At 50.3% G+C, this 17,367-nt stretch overlaps 1 protein-coding gene across 2 annotated transcripts in view; it reads right to left on the reverse strand.

Annotated features, from left to right (window-relative positions):
• Positions 1-17,367, reverse strand: part of PRKDC (protein kinase, DNA-activated, catalytic subunit) — a 2,139,921-nt gene that overhangs the window by 418,796 nt on the left and 1,703,758 nt on the right. For both annotated transcript variants that reach the window (XM_069220133.1, XM_069220131.1), the window contains one exon: positions 12,499-12,679. In XM_069220133.1, the coding sequence (XP_069076234.1) occupies positions 12,499-12,679 (181 nt within the window). The remainder of the gene's footprint in view (positions 1-12,498; positions 12,680-17,367) is intronic.

Genomic DNA, 17,367 nt, shown 5'->3' on the forward strand with positions numbered 1-17,367 from the left:
AGTACCCCTGTGCCCTGTTAGGTGCCGTTGATCTGCTCCACACCCACTGTTGGTGTTGTCCACGCCTGAAATGTTATCACTGGTCCTTTATAGGCACCACCCTGGTGTACTATTGTCAGTTTCTTTACATGGCTTTCCACGCCAGAAGCACAGAGCCATGAAGAACAGTGACCAATGGTGCAGCAAAACTAGGGCACTGAAAAGGGAATGCCGGTCTGTGGGAAAATGTCACTGTTGGCATGGTTACCCCCTCACTTTTTGCCTAGTGTTGATGCCAGCTTTGATTGGAAGTGTGTTGGGACCCTGCTAACCAGGCCCCAGCACCAGTGTTCTTTCCCAAAACTGTACCTTTGTTTACCGAATTGGCACAGCCCTGGCACACAGTTAGGACCCTTGTAATAGGTACCCCTGGTACCAAGGGCCTTGTGGCCAGGGAAGGTCCCCAAGGGCTGCAGCATGTATTCTGCCACCCTAAGGTACCTCTCACTGTGTACATGCATACTGCCTGGCAGCTTGTGTGTGCTGGTGGGGAGAAAAGACAAAGTCGACATCGCACTCCCCTCAGAGTGCCATGCCCACAAACCACCGCCTGTGGCATAGGTAAGTCACCCCTCTAGCAGGCCTTACAGCCCTAAGGTAGGGTGCACTATACCACAGGTGAGGGCATAGCTGCATGAGCAATATGCCCCTACAGTGTGTAAGTCAATTCTTAGACATTGTAAGCGCATGGTAATCATACTGAGTATATGGTCTGGGAGTTCGTCATTACAAACTCCACAGCACCATAATGGCTAGAATGAATACCGGGAAGTTTGGTATCAAACTTCTCAGCACAATAAACCCACACTGAGGCCAGTGTGGGATTTATTGAAAAATACACACAGAGGGCATCTTAGAGAGGTCAGCTAACCTGGTAGTGTAGGACTGACCGGTGTATGCCAGCCTGCCACTTCCAGACGAGGTTCTGACCACATGGGGTGAGTGCCTTTGTGCACTATTTGGCAGTGTTACAGTTCCTGCAGGGGGAGGTGTGAAGCACCTCCACCCAGGACAGGCTTTGTTCCTGGTCACTGAGTGCACAAAGGGACTCACCTCAGGTGGCCAGAATCTAGTATGGAAATGGCAGGGTGGTAGAGACCGGTCAGCCTAGCGCTAGCAGTTGGGCTGGCATGCAGGGGGCTTCGCTAAAATGCCCTCTGTGTACATTTCTAAGTAAATCCCACACTGGCATCAGTGTGGATTTATTGTGCTGAGAAACTTCCCAGTACTTAGTGTAGCCATTACCTCACCTGTGGCAGTCGCTGTCAGGGGGATCCTCTGGATCCTCTATGCAGGCGTCGCTGTGGGGGTGCGGGGAGGGCGACTCAGGGTGTCCACGTCGTTGGAGTCGCCTGGGAGTCCTCTCTGCAGTGTTGGTTCCTCCAAACTCGAGCCAGGGGCGTCGGGTGCAGATTGTGAAGACTCACGCTTCTGGTGGGAAGTGGAGTCTCTTTAAAGTTGCTTGTTTGGTTGTTGTTTCTGGACAGAGCCCCTGTCCTCGGGAGGTTCTTGGTCCTTAAGGTGCAGGTCAGTCCTCTGAGTCCTCAGAGGATGCTGGTCCCGCTGGGTGCGTCGCTTCCCTGAGTCTGGAGACAGGCAGGTAGGGCTGGGGCTAAGTCAGTTGTCGTCTCCATCATCTCTGCGGGACTGTCAGGTCAGCAGTCCTTCTTTCTGCAGGTTGCAGGATCTGATTTCCTGGGTTCAGGGTCGCACCTAAATACTAAATTTAGGGGTGTTTTTAGGTTTTGGGGGGCCAATGGCTACTGCACCCTCTTTGTGCCTCCTCCCTGAGGGGAGGGGGGACAGCCCTATTCCTATTGGGGGAATTCTCCAATCTCAAGATGGAGGATTTCTAAAGGCAGGAGTCACCTCAGCTCAGGGCACATTATGGGCTGTCCTGACTGATGTGTGGCTCCTCCTTGTTTTCCTTATTATCTCCTCCAGCCTTGCTGCCAAAAGTGGGAGCAGTGGCCAGAGGGGCGGGCATCTCCACTAGCTGGGATGCCCTGCTAGTTGTTCCTGGCCACAGAGTGACAAAGGCACTCACCCCATGTGGCCAGAAACTGGTCTGCTTGTGGCAGGCTGGAAGAAACTGGTCATCCTAGCACTAGGAGTCAGACTGGTATTCAGGAGGCATCTCTAAGATGCCCTCTGGGTGTATTTTTACAATAAACCCCACACTGGTATCAGTGTATATTTATAGTGCTGAGAAGTTTGATACCAAACTTCCCAGATTTTGGTGTAGCCATTATGGAACTGTGGAGTTCGTATTTGACAAACTCCCAGACCATATACTCTTCATGGCTACCCTGCACTTACAATGTCTAAGGTTTTGCTTAGACACTGTAGGGGCATAGTGCTCATGCACTTATGCCCTCATCTGTGGTACTGTGCACCCTGCCTTAGGGCTGTAAGGCCCGCTAGAGGGGTGACTTACCTATGCCACGGGAAGTGAGAGGTGGGCATGGCACTGTGAGGGAAGTGCCATGTCGACTTAGTCATTTTCTCCCCACAAGCACACACAAGCTGTAAGGCAGTGTACATGTGCTGAGTGAGGGGTCCCCAGGGTGGCATAAGACATGCTGCAGCCCTTAGAAACCCTCCCTGGCAACAGGGCCCTTGGTACCAGGAGTACCATTTGCAAGAGACTTATCTGTGTGCCAGGGCTGTGCCAATTGTGGGAACAAAGGTGCAGTTTAGGGAAAGAACACTGGTGCTGGGGCCTGGTTAGCAGGGTCCCAGCACACTTTCAATCATAACTGGCATCAACAAAAGGCAAAAGTTCAGGGGGTAACCATGCCAAGGAAGGCATTTCCTTACACTTACCTTCGGTACCAAAATATCTGGTAGAGACATATTCTAGTTGCAGATTCCTTACCTTAGAATTTCCCCCAGGCGTCAGACTGGATCAGGAGATTTTTCTTCAAGCAATACCCTTGTGCGTTGGTAGGTGGTGTCAGTAGACTCCGCGGGCGTCGTGGTCGCCGTGATGACATCAGGAGTAGTATATAGATGCCTCCCTTGAGCTGTGATGTCAGTTGTTTTCTTTCAGCGTCACGTGCTGATCCAGAGAAGGGCTACCCTGGCTATTTTTTGGCAGAATTCTACTGTTTTGTCGAGTTTTTTCAGTGAAACGTTGGTGCATCGAGGATGTCCCCGAAGACCGGGTTCAAGCCATGCGAGGACTGTCATTAGACGATGTCGGTGACGGATCCTCATTGGGTTTGTCTGCGGTCCGAATGCCAGGCCATGCACCCAAAGGCTTTGAGGGAGCGGTCCCTAAAGCTAATGGCGGCCCGGCACTCAACTCCGTGAAGGTCCCAGTCTTGCTCGAGAGGAAGGTCTTGAGATCGATAGCGGAGTCATCACCACTCGTCTTCTTCTAAATCCTCAGGTCAAGGTAAGAAGAAGAAGAAGAAGAAGAAGAAAAAATCAAAGAAGTCCTATCGCTCTCCAACTTCTCCTCGTCGCTCGGCTGATGCAATGCGGGAAAAGCACCCACGCACAAGGCCTCAATCCTCGGAGCCTGCTTCTGGGTCGGCTCCGTGCTTCCTTGAGTTTTCCCAGAGCACGAGCGACCCCCGCCCTGCTTAAAAAGAGTTTTATGAGCCCATGCGCCTCCTATTTGGGCGGTCTGACCCCGATACGGTGCCTTTGGGCCCAAGGGGTTCAGCTGAGGGGCCTTCGGGTTCTGCGCAGGCAGCTTCGGCACTAGCCACCTCCGGATCAGTGTGCGGATCCGCACCAGCACCGGTCACACCCTTGAGACCTTTCCCAACTCAAGGGTGGCCACTATCGACGTCGACCCAATTCATAATCCCGACGACTCTGAGTTGGAGCAGCGTCAGCCACCGCCGCCTTCGATGAGGTTTATTCGCCCCAGGTCGGATTCCAACCCTTTCAAGGTTAGATTGGCATACACAGCAGGGCACAGAGTAGAGTGGAGCAGAATGGCTTAGACTACAGTGGCATACAGTATATGTATTTCAGAGTAGAGTGAAGTGGCGTAGAGTGAATGGGCATAGAGTGGTGAAGGGTAGAGTGCAGTTGTGTAGAGTAGCATAGATTGTAATGGCATAGGGTAAAGTGGTGTAGAGTACAGTGGCACAGAGTGCAGTGGTGCAGAGTAGATTAGAGTGGGGTACAGTGGATTGTCATAGAATGCATGGACATAGAGTTATGTATTACAGAGTGTAGGAAGTTGGCTCTGTATATACTATTTCAAAGTAGGAAATAGTGTGCACAGAGTCCAAGGGTTCCCCTTAGAGGTAAGATAGTGGCAAAAGTAGATAATTCTAATGCTCTATTTTGTGGTAGTGTGGTTGAGCAGTAGGCTTATCAGAGGATAGTGCTAAGCATTTGTTGTACACACACAGGCAGTAAATGAAGAACACACACTCAAAGCCTCCAGGCTAATAGGTTTTTATATTAAAAATATATTTTCTTAGTTTATTTCAAGAACTACAGGTTCAAGATTTACATCAAACACTTTAAATGTAAGGTACATCACTTAGATACTTTAGGAACTTTGATTGAAAACAATATCATGTACAGTGTTTGTAAAAATGCCAATAAGCTATTTTCAAAGTGGACACAGTACAAAAAGCAACAGTTCCTGGGGGAGGTAAGTAAAGGTTAGATTAGGAGGTAACTAAAACACTTACTAGTCTCAGTTCTGGGGCACAGGCAGCTCACCGTTGGGGGTTCAAGGCAACCCCAAAGTTAGCACACCAGCAGCTCAGGGCCGGTCAGGTGCAGAGGTCAAAGAGGTGCCCAAAAGACATAGATGCCTATGGAGAACAGGGGATGCTCTGGTTCCAGTCTGCCAGCAGGTGAGTACCTGCGTCCTCGGGGGCAGGGGGGGCACACAAGTAGGAACACAAAACACACCCTCAGCGGCAAAGCGGCGGCCGTGTGCAGTGTGCAAAGCAGGTGTTGGGTTTCAGGTAGAAAACAATGGAGGGACCTGGGGGTCACTCTAGCGGTGCAGGCAGGCATGGGGGGGGGGTTCTCGGGACAGCCAGCACCTGGGCAAGGCAGAGGGTCGCCTGGGGGTCACTCCTGCGTTTAAGTTCAGTTCCTTCAGGTCCTGGGGGCTGCGGGTGCAGTGTTGGTTCCAGGCGTCTGGTCCCTTGTTCCAGGCAGTCGCGGTCAGGCAGAGCCTCTGGATTCTCTCTGCAGGTGGCACTTTGGGGGCTCAGGGGGGTGGTCTCTGGTTACTCATGGGCTCGCAGTCACCGGGGAGTTCTCCCTGAGGTGTTTATTCTCTGGATCTCGAACCGGGGACATTGGGTGCAGAGTGGGAAGTCTCACGCTTCCGGCGGGAAATGTGCAGTCTTTGAAAGCTGCTTCTTTGTTGCAAAGAAGTAGCTGGTTTTGAACAGGGCCGCTGTTCACAGGAGTTTCTTGGTCCTTTAGTCCAGGGCAGTCCTCTGAGGCTTCAGAGGTCGCTGGTCCCTGTCGGATGTGTCGCTGGAGCAGGTTTTCGAAGTTGGAGACAGGCCGGTAGGGCTGGGGCCAAACAGTTGTCGTCTTCCTCCTTCTCTGCAGGCTTGTAGGTCAGTAGTCCTTCTTGTTTCTTCAGGCTGCAGGAATCTAATTTCCTGGGATCTGGGGAGCCCCTAAATACTGAATTTAGGTGTGTGTTTAGGTCTGGGAGGGCAGTAGCCAATGGCTACTGTCCATGAGGGTTGCTACACCCTCTTTGTGCCTCCTCCCTGTGGGGAGCGGGGCACATCCCTAATCCTATTGGGGGAATCCTCCAAACTCAAGATGGAGGATTTCTCAAGGCAGGGGTCACCTCAGCTTAGGACACCTGAGGGGCTGTCCTGACTGGTGGGTGACTCCTTGTTTTTCTCATTATCCCCTCCAGCCTTGCCGCCAAAAGTGGGGGCAGTGGCCGAAGGGGTGGGCATCTCCACTAGCTGGGATGCCCTGGGGTGCTGTAACAAAAGGGGTGAGCCTTTGAGGCTCACCGCCAGGTGTTACAGTTCCTGCAGGGGGAGGTGAGAAGCACCTCCACCCAGTACAGGCTTTGTTCCTGGCCACAGAGTGACAAAGGCACTCTCCCATGTGGCCAGCAACCTGTCTGGTGTGTGGCACGCTGGCAGAAACTGGTCAGCCTACACTAGCAGTCGGGTAGGTATTCAGGGGACATCTCTAAGATGCCCTCTGGGTGTATGCTACAATAAACTGCACACTGGCATCAGTGTGCAGTTATTGTGCTGAGAAGTTTGATACCAAACTTCCCAGTTTTCAGTGTAGCCATTATGGAACTGTGGAGTTCGTGTTTGACAAACTCACAGACCATATACTCTTACGGCTACCCTGCACTTACAATGTCTAAGGTTTTGCTTAGTAAACTGCTGACCTGAAGCCCTGCAGTGAAGACGGAGACGATAAACTGCTTTGGCCCCAGCCCTACTGACCTGTCTCCCAACTTCTAAGAAAACTGCAACAGCGACGCATCCAACAGGGACCAGCGACCTCTGAAGCCTCAGAGGACTGCCCTGCAACCAAGGACCAAGAAACTCTTGTGAACAGCGGCCCTCTTCAACAACCTGAAACTTTCTTGCAACAAAGAAACAACTTTAAAGACTTCACGTTTCCCGCCGGAAGCGTGAGACTTTCCATTCTGCACCCGACGCCCCCTGCTCGACCTGCAGAAAACCAACACTACAGAGAGGACTCCCCGGCGACTGCGAGCCCGTGAGTAACCTGAGACAACCCCCTGAGCCTTCACAGCGACGCCTGCAGAGGAAAGCCAGAGGCTCCCCCTGACCGCGACTGCCTGCAACAAGGGACCCGACGCCTGGAACCAACACTGCACACGCAGCCCCAGGACCTGAACGAACCGAACTCCAGTGCAGGAGTGACCCCCAGGCGACCCTCTGCCTAGCCCAGGTGGTGGCTACCCCGAGGAGCCCCCCACCCCCCATGCCTGCCTGCATCGTTGAAGTGACCCCTAGGTCCCTCCATTACTTCCTATCTAAAACCAGACGCCTGTTTGCACACTGCACCCGGCAGCCCCTGTGCCACTGAGGGTGTACATTCTGTGCCTGCTTGTATCCCCCCTGGGACCCTACAAAACCCCACTGGTCTGCGCCCCGAGGATGCAGATACTTACCTGCTGGCAGACTGGAACAGGGGCACCTCTGTTCTCCACTGAAGCCTATGTGTTTTGGGCACCTCTTTGACCTCTGCACCTGACCGGCCCTGAGCTGCTGGTGTGCTAACTTTGGGGTTACCTTGAACCCCCAACGGTGGGCTACCTTGGACCCAACTTTGAGACTTGTAAGTGTTTTACTTACCTGCAAAACTAACTTTTACTTACGTCTCTCAGTTACTGTTGATTTTTGCTCTGTGTCCACTTTTAAAATAGCTTATTGCTATTTTTACAAAGACTGTACATGATATTGTTTTCATTCAAAGTTCCTAAAGCACCTAAGTAAAATACCTTTCATTTGAAGTATTACTTGTAAATCTTGAACCTGTGGTTCTTAAAATAAACTAAGAAAATATATTTTTCTTTATAAAAACATATTGGCCTGGAGTAAGTCTTTGAGTGTGTGTTCCTCATTTATTTCCTGTGTGTGTACAACAAATGCTTAACACTACCCTCTGATAAGCCTACTGCTCGACCACACTACCACAAAATAGAGCATTAGAATGATCTCTTTTTGCCACTATATTATCTCTAAGGGGAACCCTTGGACTCTGTGCACACTATTTCTAACTTTGAAATAGTATATACAGAGCCAACTTCCTACAAAGGATCTACCCACTGCTGACATAGAACATGCGCCACCTCCGGATGGAGACACCATTTGTGACCGATTATGCCTCGATAGCTGAGTTCGTCTGCTCTGGCGTTTAGAGAGCCCCGAAGATATTGAACCACCAGAGTTATGACGTGGTGTTCCAGCCATGTCCAGAGGCACAGAACCTCTTGATAAAGGGTCCACGACCCCTCTATGCCCTGCTTGTTGCAGTACCACATGGCAGTGGAGTTGTCCGTGAACACCTGCACCACTTTCCCTTAGAGAGAGGGAAGGAATGCTTTTAATGCAAGCGTGATCGCCCAGAGCTCCAAAAGATTGATGTGGAGTCCGGACTCCACCAGAGACCTCCGATATACGCTACTCCCATGTGGCTGCCCCATCCCAGGAGTGACTCATCTGTCACTACTGTGAGATCTGGTTGGGGAAAGGAGAGGGATCTGTTGACCCAATTCAGATTTGAAAGCCACCATTGCAGATCTTGCACAGTTCCCTCCGAGATCTGGACCATGTTGGAGAAGTTCCCCTGATGCTGCACCTACCAGTACTTCAGGTTTCACTGCAGATCCAGCATATGCCATCTGGCATGTGTCACTAGCAGGATGCCATGAGGGCAGGAAGCCTCAGAATCATTCTCACAGAAATCCAAGATGGCTGCTGAAAATCGCTATCATAGCCTGAAAATCCAGGACTCACTTTTTGGGAGGATAAGCCCAAAACCGCACTGTGGCCAGAACATTTCCGATGAAGGGAAGAATCTGAGAAGGCTCTCGTTTAAAATAATGGCGACGGACGGGAACGTTTGATTACTAGACTGCACCGACACCAAATAGACTATCTAATGAAATAGTGTTTATGCAGCTGATTGTTTTGCAAGCCGAATATTGTCTACATAGTATGCCTTGAGAAAGCCCTGGCGTACGCGCCTGTGGGGCGAAACACGTGTTGGCTGAGTTTCTTCTTTTCTGTGGGACCCATCCTGGTGCATTTCAACTGGGAGTTACTTGTCTTCCAAAATAAAACTCGAATTGGAGCAACAAAGGTTCTTTTCGCAGTTTCTTTCATGAACTTCACTGAATTCATGGCAATCTAACATTAATAATTTCATCCATTCAGTGGGACCTTCCTTCTTCTTACTAAGCATCTGAGAAGGAGTAAGGTTTGAATTCAACATGTTTATAGTGAACCCCAGTGAATGCAGAGAGTTTGCCGTACTCTGAAGGTGGGGTACGACAGTCTTGGGCGCGCTCTCCTTCAACAGTCAGTCGTCTAGGTAGGGGAAGAGTGAAACCCCTAACCTGGGCAGATGAGCTGTAATCACTGCCATCAACACCTGAGGGGCGCTGGTAAGGTCGAAGGGGGGCATGGTAAAATGAAAGTGCTTGTGACCTACCACGAATCGCAAGTGCATATGTGGGCAGGCAGGATGAGTATATGGAAGTAGGTGTCTTGCAAGTCCAACTCTACCATCCAGTCTCCAGGGTCCAATGGAGACAGGACCTAAGCCAGGAGCATTTTGAACTTCTCCTTCCTGAGGAAGAGATAAAGGACCCGAAGGTCTAGGATAGGGCAAAAGCTTTTGTCCTTTGTGGGCACCAGAAAGTAGCAGGAATAACAACTATGACCTACTTCCGGCTCAGGGACCCTTTCTATGGCCCCCTTGGCTGAAAGAGCCGCAACTTCCTCGTAGAGAAGTGCCAAATGATCCTCCAGTAACCCGTCATAAGACGGTGGCATAGCCAGACGTCCTCAACCAGGTGTGGCACCGTAAGGACACGGTCAACGCAACTGACCGGCCCAGTGAGATGGTCGTGTCCAGCCCACAACCTATTGTGAACTTGGCCGCAACCATTCCATCAGCAACAGCTTGGGAGATGTGGCCCAGGACTCCTCCGGGACCTGCAGCAGCACCTGCATGACGGTATCCCACAAGGAATGGGTGTAGCGGCCCCAGAGGCATGCAGTGGTCACAGCCCGCAATGCCAGACTGGAGGAAGAAAACATCTTCTTATCAAGTGGATCCAGTCTTTTTGATTCATGATCCAGAGGGGCTGATGGGAATGCGCCAGATGAGGAAGAAGCCTGGAGGTCAAGGCTCTCAGGCATAGGGTGTTGGGACAGGAATCATTTGGCGCAGGCCGATGGCGGTGGGCAATTGTCTTACTCACAGGAGCCCCTGGGCTGGGCCTGGACCAGGTACCCAGTAGGACATCCGTGAGGGCTTCATTGAAAGGTAAGAGGGGTTCTGAGGTGGAAGCCACAGGCTCGAGCACCACAGATAGGAGGTTAGTCCTGACCGCCACAGAAGGAAGATGATGGCTAAGAACCAAACCTGCCCTACTGACCACCATGGAATATGACGCTCCCTCCTCTGTAGCCACAGTAGGGGAGAAAGCATGCCAGCGTCTGTAAAAGTATCCAGAACGCTACTCTTGCCCAATTCCTGTGCCCAGTCCAACTCAAGATTCTCTAGCTAGCATTCTAGAGGGTCCAGCGACCCCTCCAAACCTTCCCCGTGCCCGTACCCATAATAAAAAGCATCAGGATCTAACCTGGGGTGAGCAGACGCCATAGAAGATGGATCTGGAGTCGAGCGATGCCCTCTGGCTCCAGGTTCGTCGGGATATGGATTGGGTCGATTTCTATTGTGGGCCCAACTGACGGCGGGAGCGTTGACGTCTTTGCCAGTGCCAGCGAAGGTTGCATTAGCACAACTGGCGTCTGCATGTATCCGATAACAGATCCAAAGGGGCCCTCAATGGCTGGGGCCAAAGCCACTGGCACGCAACCCAAGAGACCCTCTTCTGACCCCACAGGGCCCAAAGGCGCCGTAGGGGGGTTAGTCTGCCCAAAGAGGAGGCACATGGCCTTGTAAAACTCGTTCAGCTGGGCAGGGATGGTTCCGGTTCCCGGAAACTCGGGAAGGCGTGGAGCCAACCCAGAAGTATGCTCCACGGACAGAGGCCTAGGGCGATGACACTCTTCTTGCGTCGCTTCGGACGAACAACATGGCGAAGTCAAAGAACATTTGTCCTTCTTCGACTTCTTTTTCCTGCGACCCGAGGGTCCCGAGGACGAAGATTAGTGGTGACTCGGTGAGCGGTCTTACTTAGAGCCCGACTTCGGGTAGTGGTCGCACTCGAGGCACCACAAGCACACTAGATGCAGATCCGTCACTGACATCATTCAGTGACAGCACTCACACAGTTTAAACCTGGTCGCCCGTGACATTCTCGATGGACCAAAAGAGTCACAAATATCAACAAAACAGTCAAAGTTAGTGAAAAAATGACTAAGGGTAGCTTTTTCCAGACCAGCACGCAGGCTTGCGCAGAAAGAAAAGAACTGACGCCAGTGCCCCGGGGTGGCGCCTATATGTACGACCGTGATGTCATCATGGCGACCACGACACCAGTGACCGACATGGAGTCAACCGATGCCACGTGATGGCACGCAAGGGTACTGCTCGATTAAAAATCTCTGGATCCAGTCTGGCGCCTGGGGGAAATTCAAAGGTAAGGAATCTGCAACTAGAAGTGTCTATCAAATTATTGGGTCCAGTAATGCATCAATGAAAGGGAGAAGGGGTTCTGAGGTTCATAAAACATAGAACATCACGTTAAGAAACAACATGGGTCCACTCCAGGAGTTTGGAACTCCGGGAAGGCTAGAGGAACCTGAGGCCTCTGAGATGGTGCCTGAGGCAACAAAGAGAGTTCAGAATTGGCGCTGAGTCCAACTGATGCAGGTCCTTGGCAGAAAAATTAGCAAGTCTTGCTCCAAAGACCAGCCTGCTGAAGAAAAGTACTGCAAGGAGACTTACCTGTAGTGCTGTTTTCAGGGTTCTGTGTGCCTTCTTTTCTTTTTGTATTTACTCTGTTAATTCTCTCTGTGGCAGCGACTTCAACCGAAGCCTAAATCATCTTCTGGCCCAAATGTCATAATGGCCTCTAGCTATATAGAGCTTAACTTCTCACTCATTTGTGGCATTGGGATGCATGCTCAGGCATGGCTCACACGTTTCTCCCTCTAATGACAGTGACTTTGACAGAAGTCTAGATTACCTTCTGGCCCAAAGGTCATTAGGGGCTCTGCTGTAAACAGGTTAGCTTCCCACTATTTGATGGTACTGGCATGCATGTTCAGGCATGTCTCATACGACTTGGTGTCATGCTTCAATCCCAGGCATCAGATTCATATCATGGAAGTCAGTTGTGGACATTTGTCAATCACAATCCCTGCTGGGTTTAAAAACTGATCTTTTGGGAGATGACATTTTATCACTGCAACTTAAAGAAAATGTATGAAAGGAGAGATCTTGGAGGAGCATTTCTGTCAGAATGAGTTTGAACCCATGTCGAAGATGCAGAAAATAATGGAACAGATGCCATGACACCAGAATTGGTGATTTCTGGCTCCAGTGAAATGACAATAGCTTTTTGTTTAGGCACAGACATGGGGCCAACATCGTCTACCACTGTAGAAGAGCTACTAAGAACATTTCTGGATCCAGTATGGACTTGGAATTTTTACAAGGAGAGGATTCTGCAGGTAGAAGTAGCCATCAGAACAGTAGCACTTTATATCTATCTGTACTAAACCTCTACTTCTAAATAGTGCTCCACTCAAATTTAGCAAAATTTAGCCTCCTGCACAAATCCATTAGTAGTGACTGACTTACCTGCTTCATTTTCTTCTTCTTTCCGGAGATGCTGATCACAAAAATCGACCAAAGTCATGTAAGCTTCAATTACTCCAGCCGTGTCTGTATTTTCTAGGTTATGCGACTGTACCTCCTCCTCAGCCTTTTTTACTGCACTGGTCAGGTAAGTGAAAGCTTTCCTGTAAAGACATTCTGCTATCTATAACAGAAGGAGAAAGACAACTAGCCTTTAGTATAATGTGGAAGTGCACAATGGGCAATATATAGTGAATATGCAAGTCTTTCAGAAGTACACATAGATAAGTATATGCAGATAGTTCAGGCAAAAAACAAAGCAGAGTTACCCTCCAAGATTTGATACAACTCCCACCCTTAAATAGATTGCTGGCAATTCTGCTCCAACATCCCTCTTTTATACTTTGCGCTTTCAGAAGGACTCCCATTTTGGATAACCTGACCAGGTGTCTCGAACACTGACTGCTAGCAATGTGCAGAAGTTTTATATAATCGAAACAGACTATGCTATTCAGGGTTCACAAGAACGCAAGAGGTTTGGCCCCATATTAGCACTGTTTTTGGGCATATAAATAGGCTCACAAGAAGCAAAGACATTGTATACTTGTTCTTATCAACACAAGAACTGAGAGAAATTGCCACTACTCTGGTGCTTATGAAGAATGCTACCATAGCTGTTAGGCCTAACTTGTGTGCAGCTGATATCTTTTGTGTACATTATTAAGTACATGTGGGCCCTCGCACAGACATGCAGTACACATACTTCAGTTTCTTTCATAAGCCAGTAGGGTGAAAGACAAAGCCAATGAGGATGTAATGGAAGTTGATAATAGAAGAAACTCTATGGATGGAAGTACAGTAGTCAGCCAAGACACATCTTCTGAGGGCATTATTCTTTGAATGCATCTTCTTGTGGGGATGGTAAATCTGACCAGAATACTCAAAGGAACATTTCTTACGTAGGTTTAGCTGTTTGATTTCACCTTCCCTTCCTTTATATTTTCTGTGCTATACAATCATTTTCCAAAAATGATTTATCAAAGACAGATTGTAGGAAGTTGGCTCTGTGTGCACACTATTTCTTACTTTGAAATAGTATATAGAGTCCAAGGGTTCCCCTTAGAGGTAAGATAATGGCAAAAAGAGATTATTCTAATGCTCTATTTTGTGGTAGTGTGGTCGAGCAGTAGGCTTATCAGAAGGTAGTGTTAAGCATTTGTTGTACACACAGGCAATAAATGAGGAACACACACTCAAAGACTTACTCCAGGCCAATAGGTTTTTATATTGAAAAATATATTTTCTTAGTTTATTTCAAGAATCACAGGTTCAAGATTTACAAGTAATACTTCAAATGAAAGGTATTTCACTTAGGTACTCTAGGAACTTTAAATAATCACAATATGTACAGTTCTTGTAAAAATGGCAATAAGCTATTTTAAAAGTGGACACAGTGCAAAAATCAACAGTTACTGGGGAGGTAAGTAAAACACTCACAAGTCTCAAAGTTGGGTCCAAGGTAGCCCACCGTTGGGGGTTCAGGCCAACCCCAAAGTTACAACACCAGCAGCTCAGGGCCGGTCAGGTGCAGAGGTCAAAGAGGTGCCCAAAACACATAGGCTTCAATGGAGAACAGGGGTGCCCCGGTTCCAGTCTGCCAGCAGGTAAGTACCCGTGTCCTCGGGGGGCAGACCAGGGGGGTTTTGTAGGGCACTGGGGGGGGGCACAAGCAGGCACAGAAGGTACACCCTCAGCGGCACAGGGGCGGCCGGGTGCAGTGTGAAAACAGGCGTCGGGTTTTTGATAGGAAGTAATGGAGGGACCCGGGGGTCACTTCAACGATGCAGGCAGGCACAGAGGGGTGCAAGGGGGGGGGAACGTCTCTGGCTACTCACGGGCTCGCAGTCGCCGGGGAGTCCTCCCTGTAGTGTTGGTTTTCTGCAGGTCGAGCCGGGGGCATCGGGTGCAGAGTAGAAAGTCTCATGTTTCCGGCGGGAAACGTGAAGTCCTTAAAGTTGCTTCTTTGTTGCAAAGAAGTTGCAGGATGTTGAACAGGGCCATTGTTCATGGGAAGTCTCAGTCTTCTCTGCAGGGCTTCAGGTCAGCAGTCCTCCTTCTTATTAAGGTTGAAGAACTCTAGTTTCCTAGGTTCTGGGGTGCCCCTAAATACTGAATTTAGGGGAATCTTCGCACCCACATAGCCAACAAAGTGTTGATCGTCCACCCGGAAATCTTTAGTACGATTGAGGTAAAACGCCAACGCTCCTTTTGGGTCCAGATGGTGGAGTCTCTCCTCCTCATGGGAAGGATGTGGGGGTGCGTAGAAGGTAGGCAAAGTGATGGACTGGCCTACATGAAATGGTGTACCACCTTAGGAAGGAAGGGAGCTCTATTGAGTAACACCACTTATTCAGGGTGTACAGAGAAGTATGGAGGCTTTGAAGAAAGGGCCTGAAGCTCACTCAACCTCCGAGCAGAGGTCATAGCAATGAGAAAGACAGTTTTGAAGGTGAGGAGCCGCAAGGGACAATTATGCATTGGCTCAAAGGGGGTACACATCAAGTAAGTAAGAACAAGATTAAGATCCCACTGAGGCATGATGAAGGGAGTGGGAGGAAATAAGTGGGTGAGCCCTTTTAAGAATCTACTCACAATAGGAGATTTAAAGAGTGAGGGCTGATCAGGAAGCCTTAGGAAGGTGGAAATGGCAGACAAACACCCTTTAAGGGTGCCGTATGCAGACCCCTGCTGGGCTAAAGAAAGAATGAACAGAAGAACCTCTGAAAGAGTGGCGAAAGGGGGTCAACAGATTTGTTGGTACACCATGCCACAACCATATTCCGACAGGCGTATGCAGTTTTAGTCGATAGATGCCTGGCTGCCAAGATAACATTACAGACTTCTGGTGGAAGGGCAAATGCCGTCAACTGTTGCCGATCTCCACGCATGAAGACGGAGGCTGGACAGTTTCGGGTGGAGGACCATCCCCTGCTGCTATGACAGAAGATCCGCCCGAAGAGGCAGTCTGAGTGGAGGATCAATGGACATGCTCAATAGCTCCGGCTACCACACTCTTCGAGCCCAGTCCGGAGCCACCAAGATAACTTGGGCCCGGTCGTACTTGATTTTCTTGAGAACTCTGGGCAAAGAGGGCTAGGCGGGAGGGTGTAAAGGAGGCCAGAGCTCCACTCGAGACGACAAGCGTCTCCGAGGGAGTGCTGCCTTGGAAACTCCAACGCACAAAATAGCGGACATTGCGCGTTCTCTGCGGAGGCGAACAGATCTAACCAAAGCTCTCCCCGCTTGAGAAAGAGACATTGAACCACCTCTGGATGGAGACGCCATTTGTGATCAACAGTGCGTCGGCAGCTGAGTTCGTCTGCTCTGGCGTTGAGAGAGCCCGCCAGATGTTGAACCATCTGGGTAATGCCCTGATGTTTCAGCCATGTCCAGAGGCATAGTGCATCCTGACAAAGGGTCCAGGACCCCACCCCACCTTGTTTGTTGGAGTACCACAAGGCGGTAGTGTTGTCCGTGAACATCTGCACCACTTTCCCTTTGAGAGAGGGAAGGAATGCTTTAAACGCAAGCCTGATCGCCCGGAGCTCCAGCATATTGATGTGGAGTCCCGACTCCACCGGAGATCAAAGGCCTCTGATCTCCGCCTCTCCCATGTGGCCGCCCCACCCCAGAAGGGACGCATCTGTCACTATAGAGAGATCTGGCTGGGGAAGGGAGAGGGATCTGCCATTGACCCAATCGGGATTCGAAAGCTACCACTGCAGATTTTTCGCAGTCCCCTCCGAGATCTGGACCATGTCGCAGAGATTTCCCTGATGCTGCACCCACTGGAACTTCAAGTCCCACTGCAGAGCCCCCATATGCCACCTGGCATGTGTTACTAGCAGGATGCCATGAGGCCCAGCAGCCCCAGAGTCAGTCTCACCACTCACCAAAACCCAAGACCAAGGCTCAAAGATCGGAATCATAGCCTCAATGTCTTGGACTCGTTTTTAGGGAGGATAAGCCAGAAACTGCACTGTGTCCAGAACAGCTCCGATGAAAGGGAGCATCGGAGAGGGAGTCAGGTGCGACTTCGGCACGTTTATAGTGAAGCCCCAGCTGGTGCCGGAGGTTCGCCGTAGTCTGAACATGGGAGACAACTGTGAGGGGCGAAGGCGCCTTCAACAGCCAGTCATCTAGGTAAGGAAAGACTGAGACCCCTAACCTGCGCAGATGAGCAGCAACCACCGCCATCCCTTTCGTGAAGACCCGTGGAGCGCCGGTAAGGCCGAAAGGGAGCGCGGTAAACTGAAAGTGCTCGTGACCTACCACGAATCGCAGGTAACCTCTGTGGGCAGGCAGGATGGGGATGTGGAAATAAGCGTCCTGCAAGTCCAACGCTACCATCCAGTCTCCTGGGTCCAAGGCAGACAGAACCTTAGCCAGGGTCAGCATTTTGAACTTCTCCTTCTTGAGGAAGTAGTTCAGGTCCTGAAGATCTAGGATAGGACGTAAGCCTTTTTTCCTCCTTTGGTATCAGAAAGTAGCAGGAATAACAACCACAACCTACTTCTGGCACAGGGAGCCTTTCTATAGCTCCCTTGGCCAGGAGAGCTGCGACTTCCTGGCGGGGAAGCACTAAATGATCCTCCGGAAGATGATGGAAGGATGGTGGCATGTGTGGTGGTGCAGATTCAAAAGGGAGGGAGTAGCCCTTTCAAATGATCTGCAAAACCCACCCGTCCATGGTGATATGTTCCCAGTGGGGCAGATGATGGCAGATCCTGCCACCAACTGGGCGGGAGTGAGGGGACGGACTAGGAAGGTTTGGAGGCTGCAGCGGGGTCAGAGGCGGACTGGACAGACCTC

This window comes from Pleurodeles waltl, chromosome 2_2 (assembly GCF_031143425.1).
Source record: "Pleurodeles waltl isolate 20211129_DDA chromosome 2_2, aPleWal1.hap1.20221129, whole genome shotgun sequence".
Classification (NCBI taxonomy): domain Eukaryota; kingdom Metazoa; phylum Chordata; class Amphibia; order Caudata; family Salamandridae; genus Pleurodeles; species Pleurodeles waltl.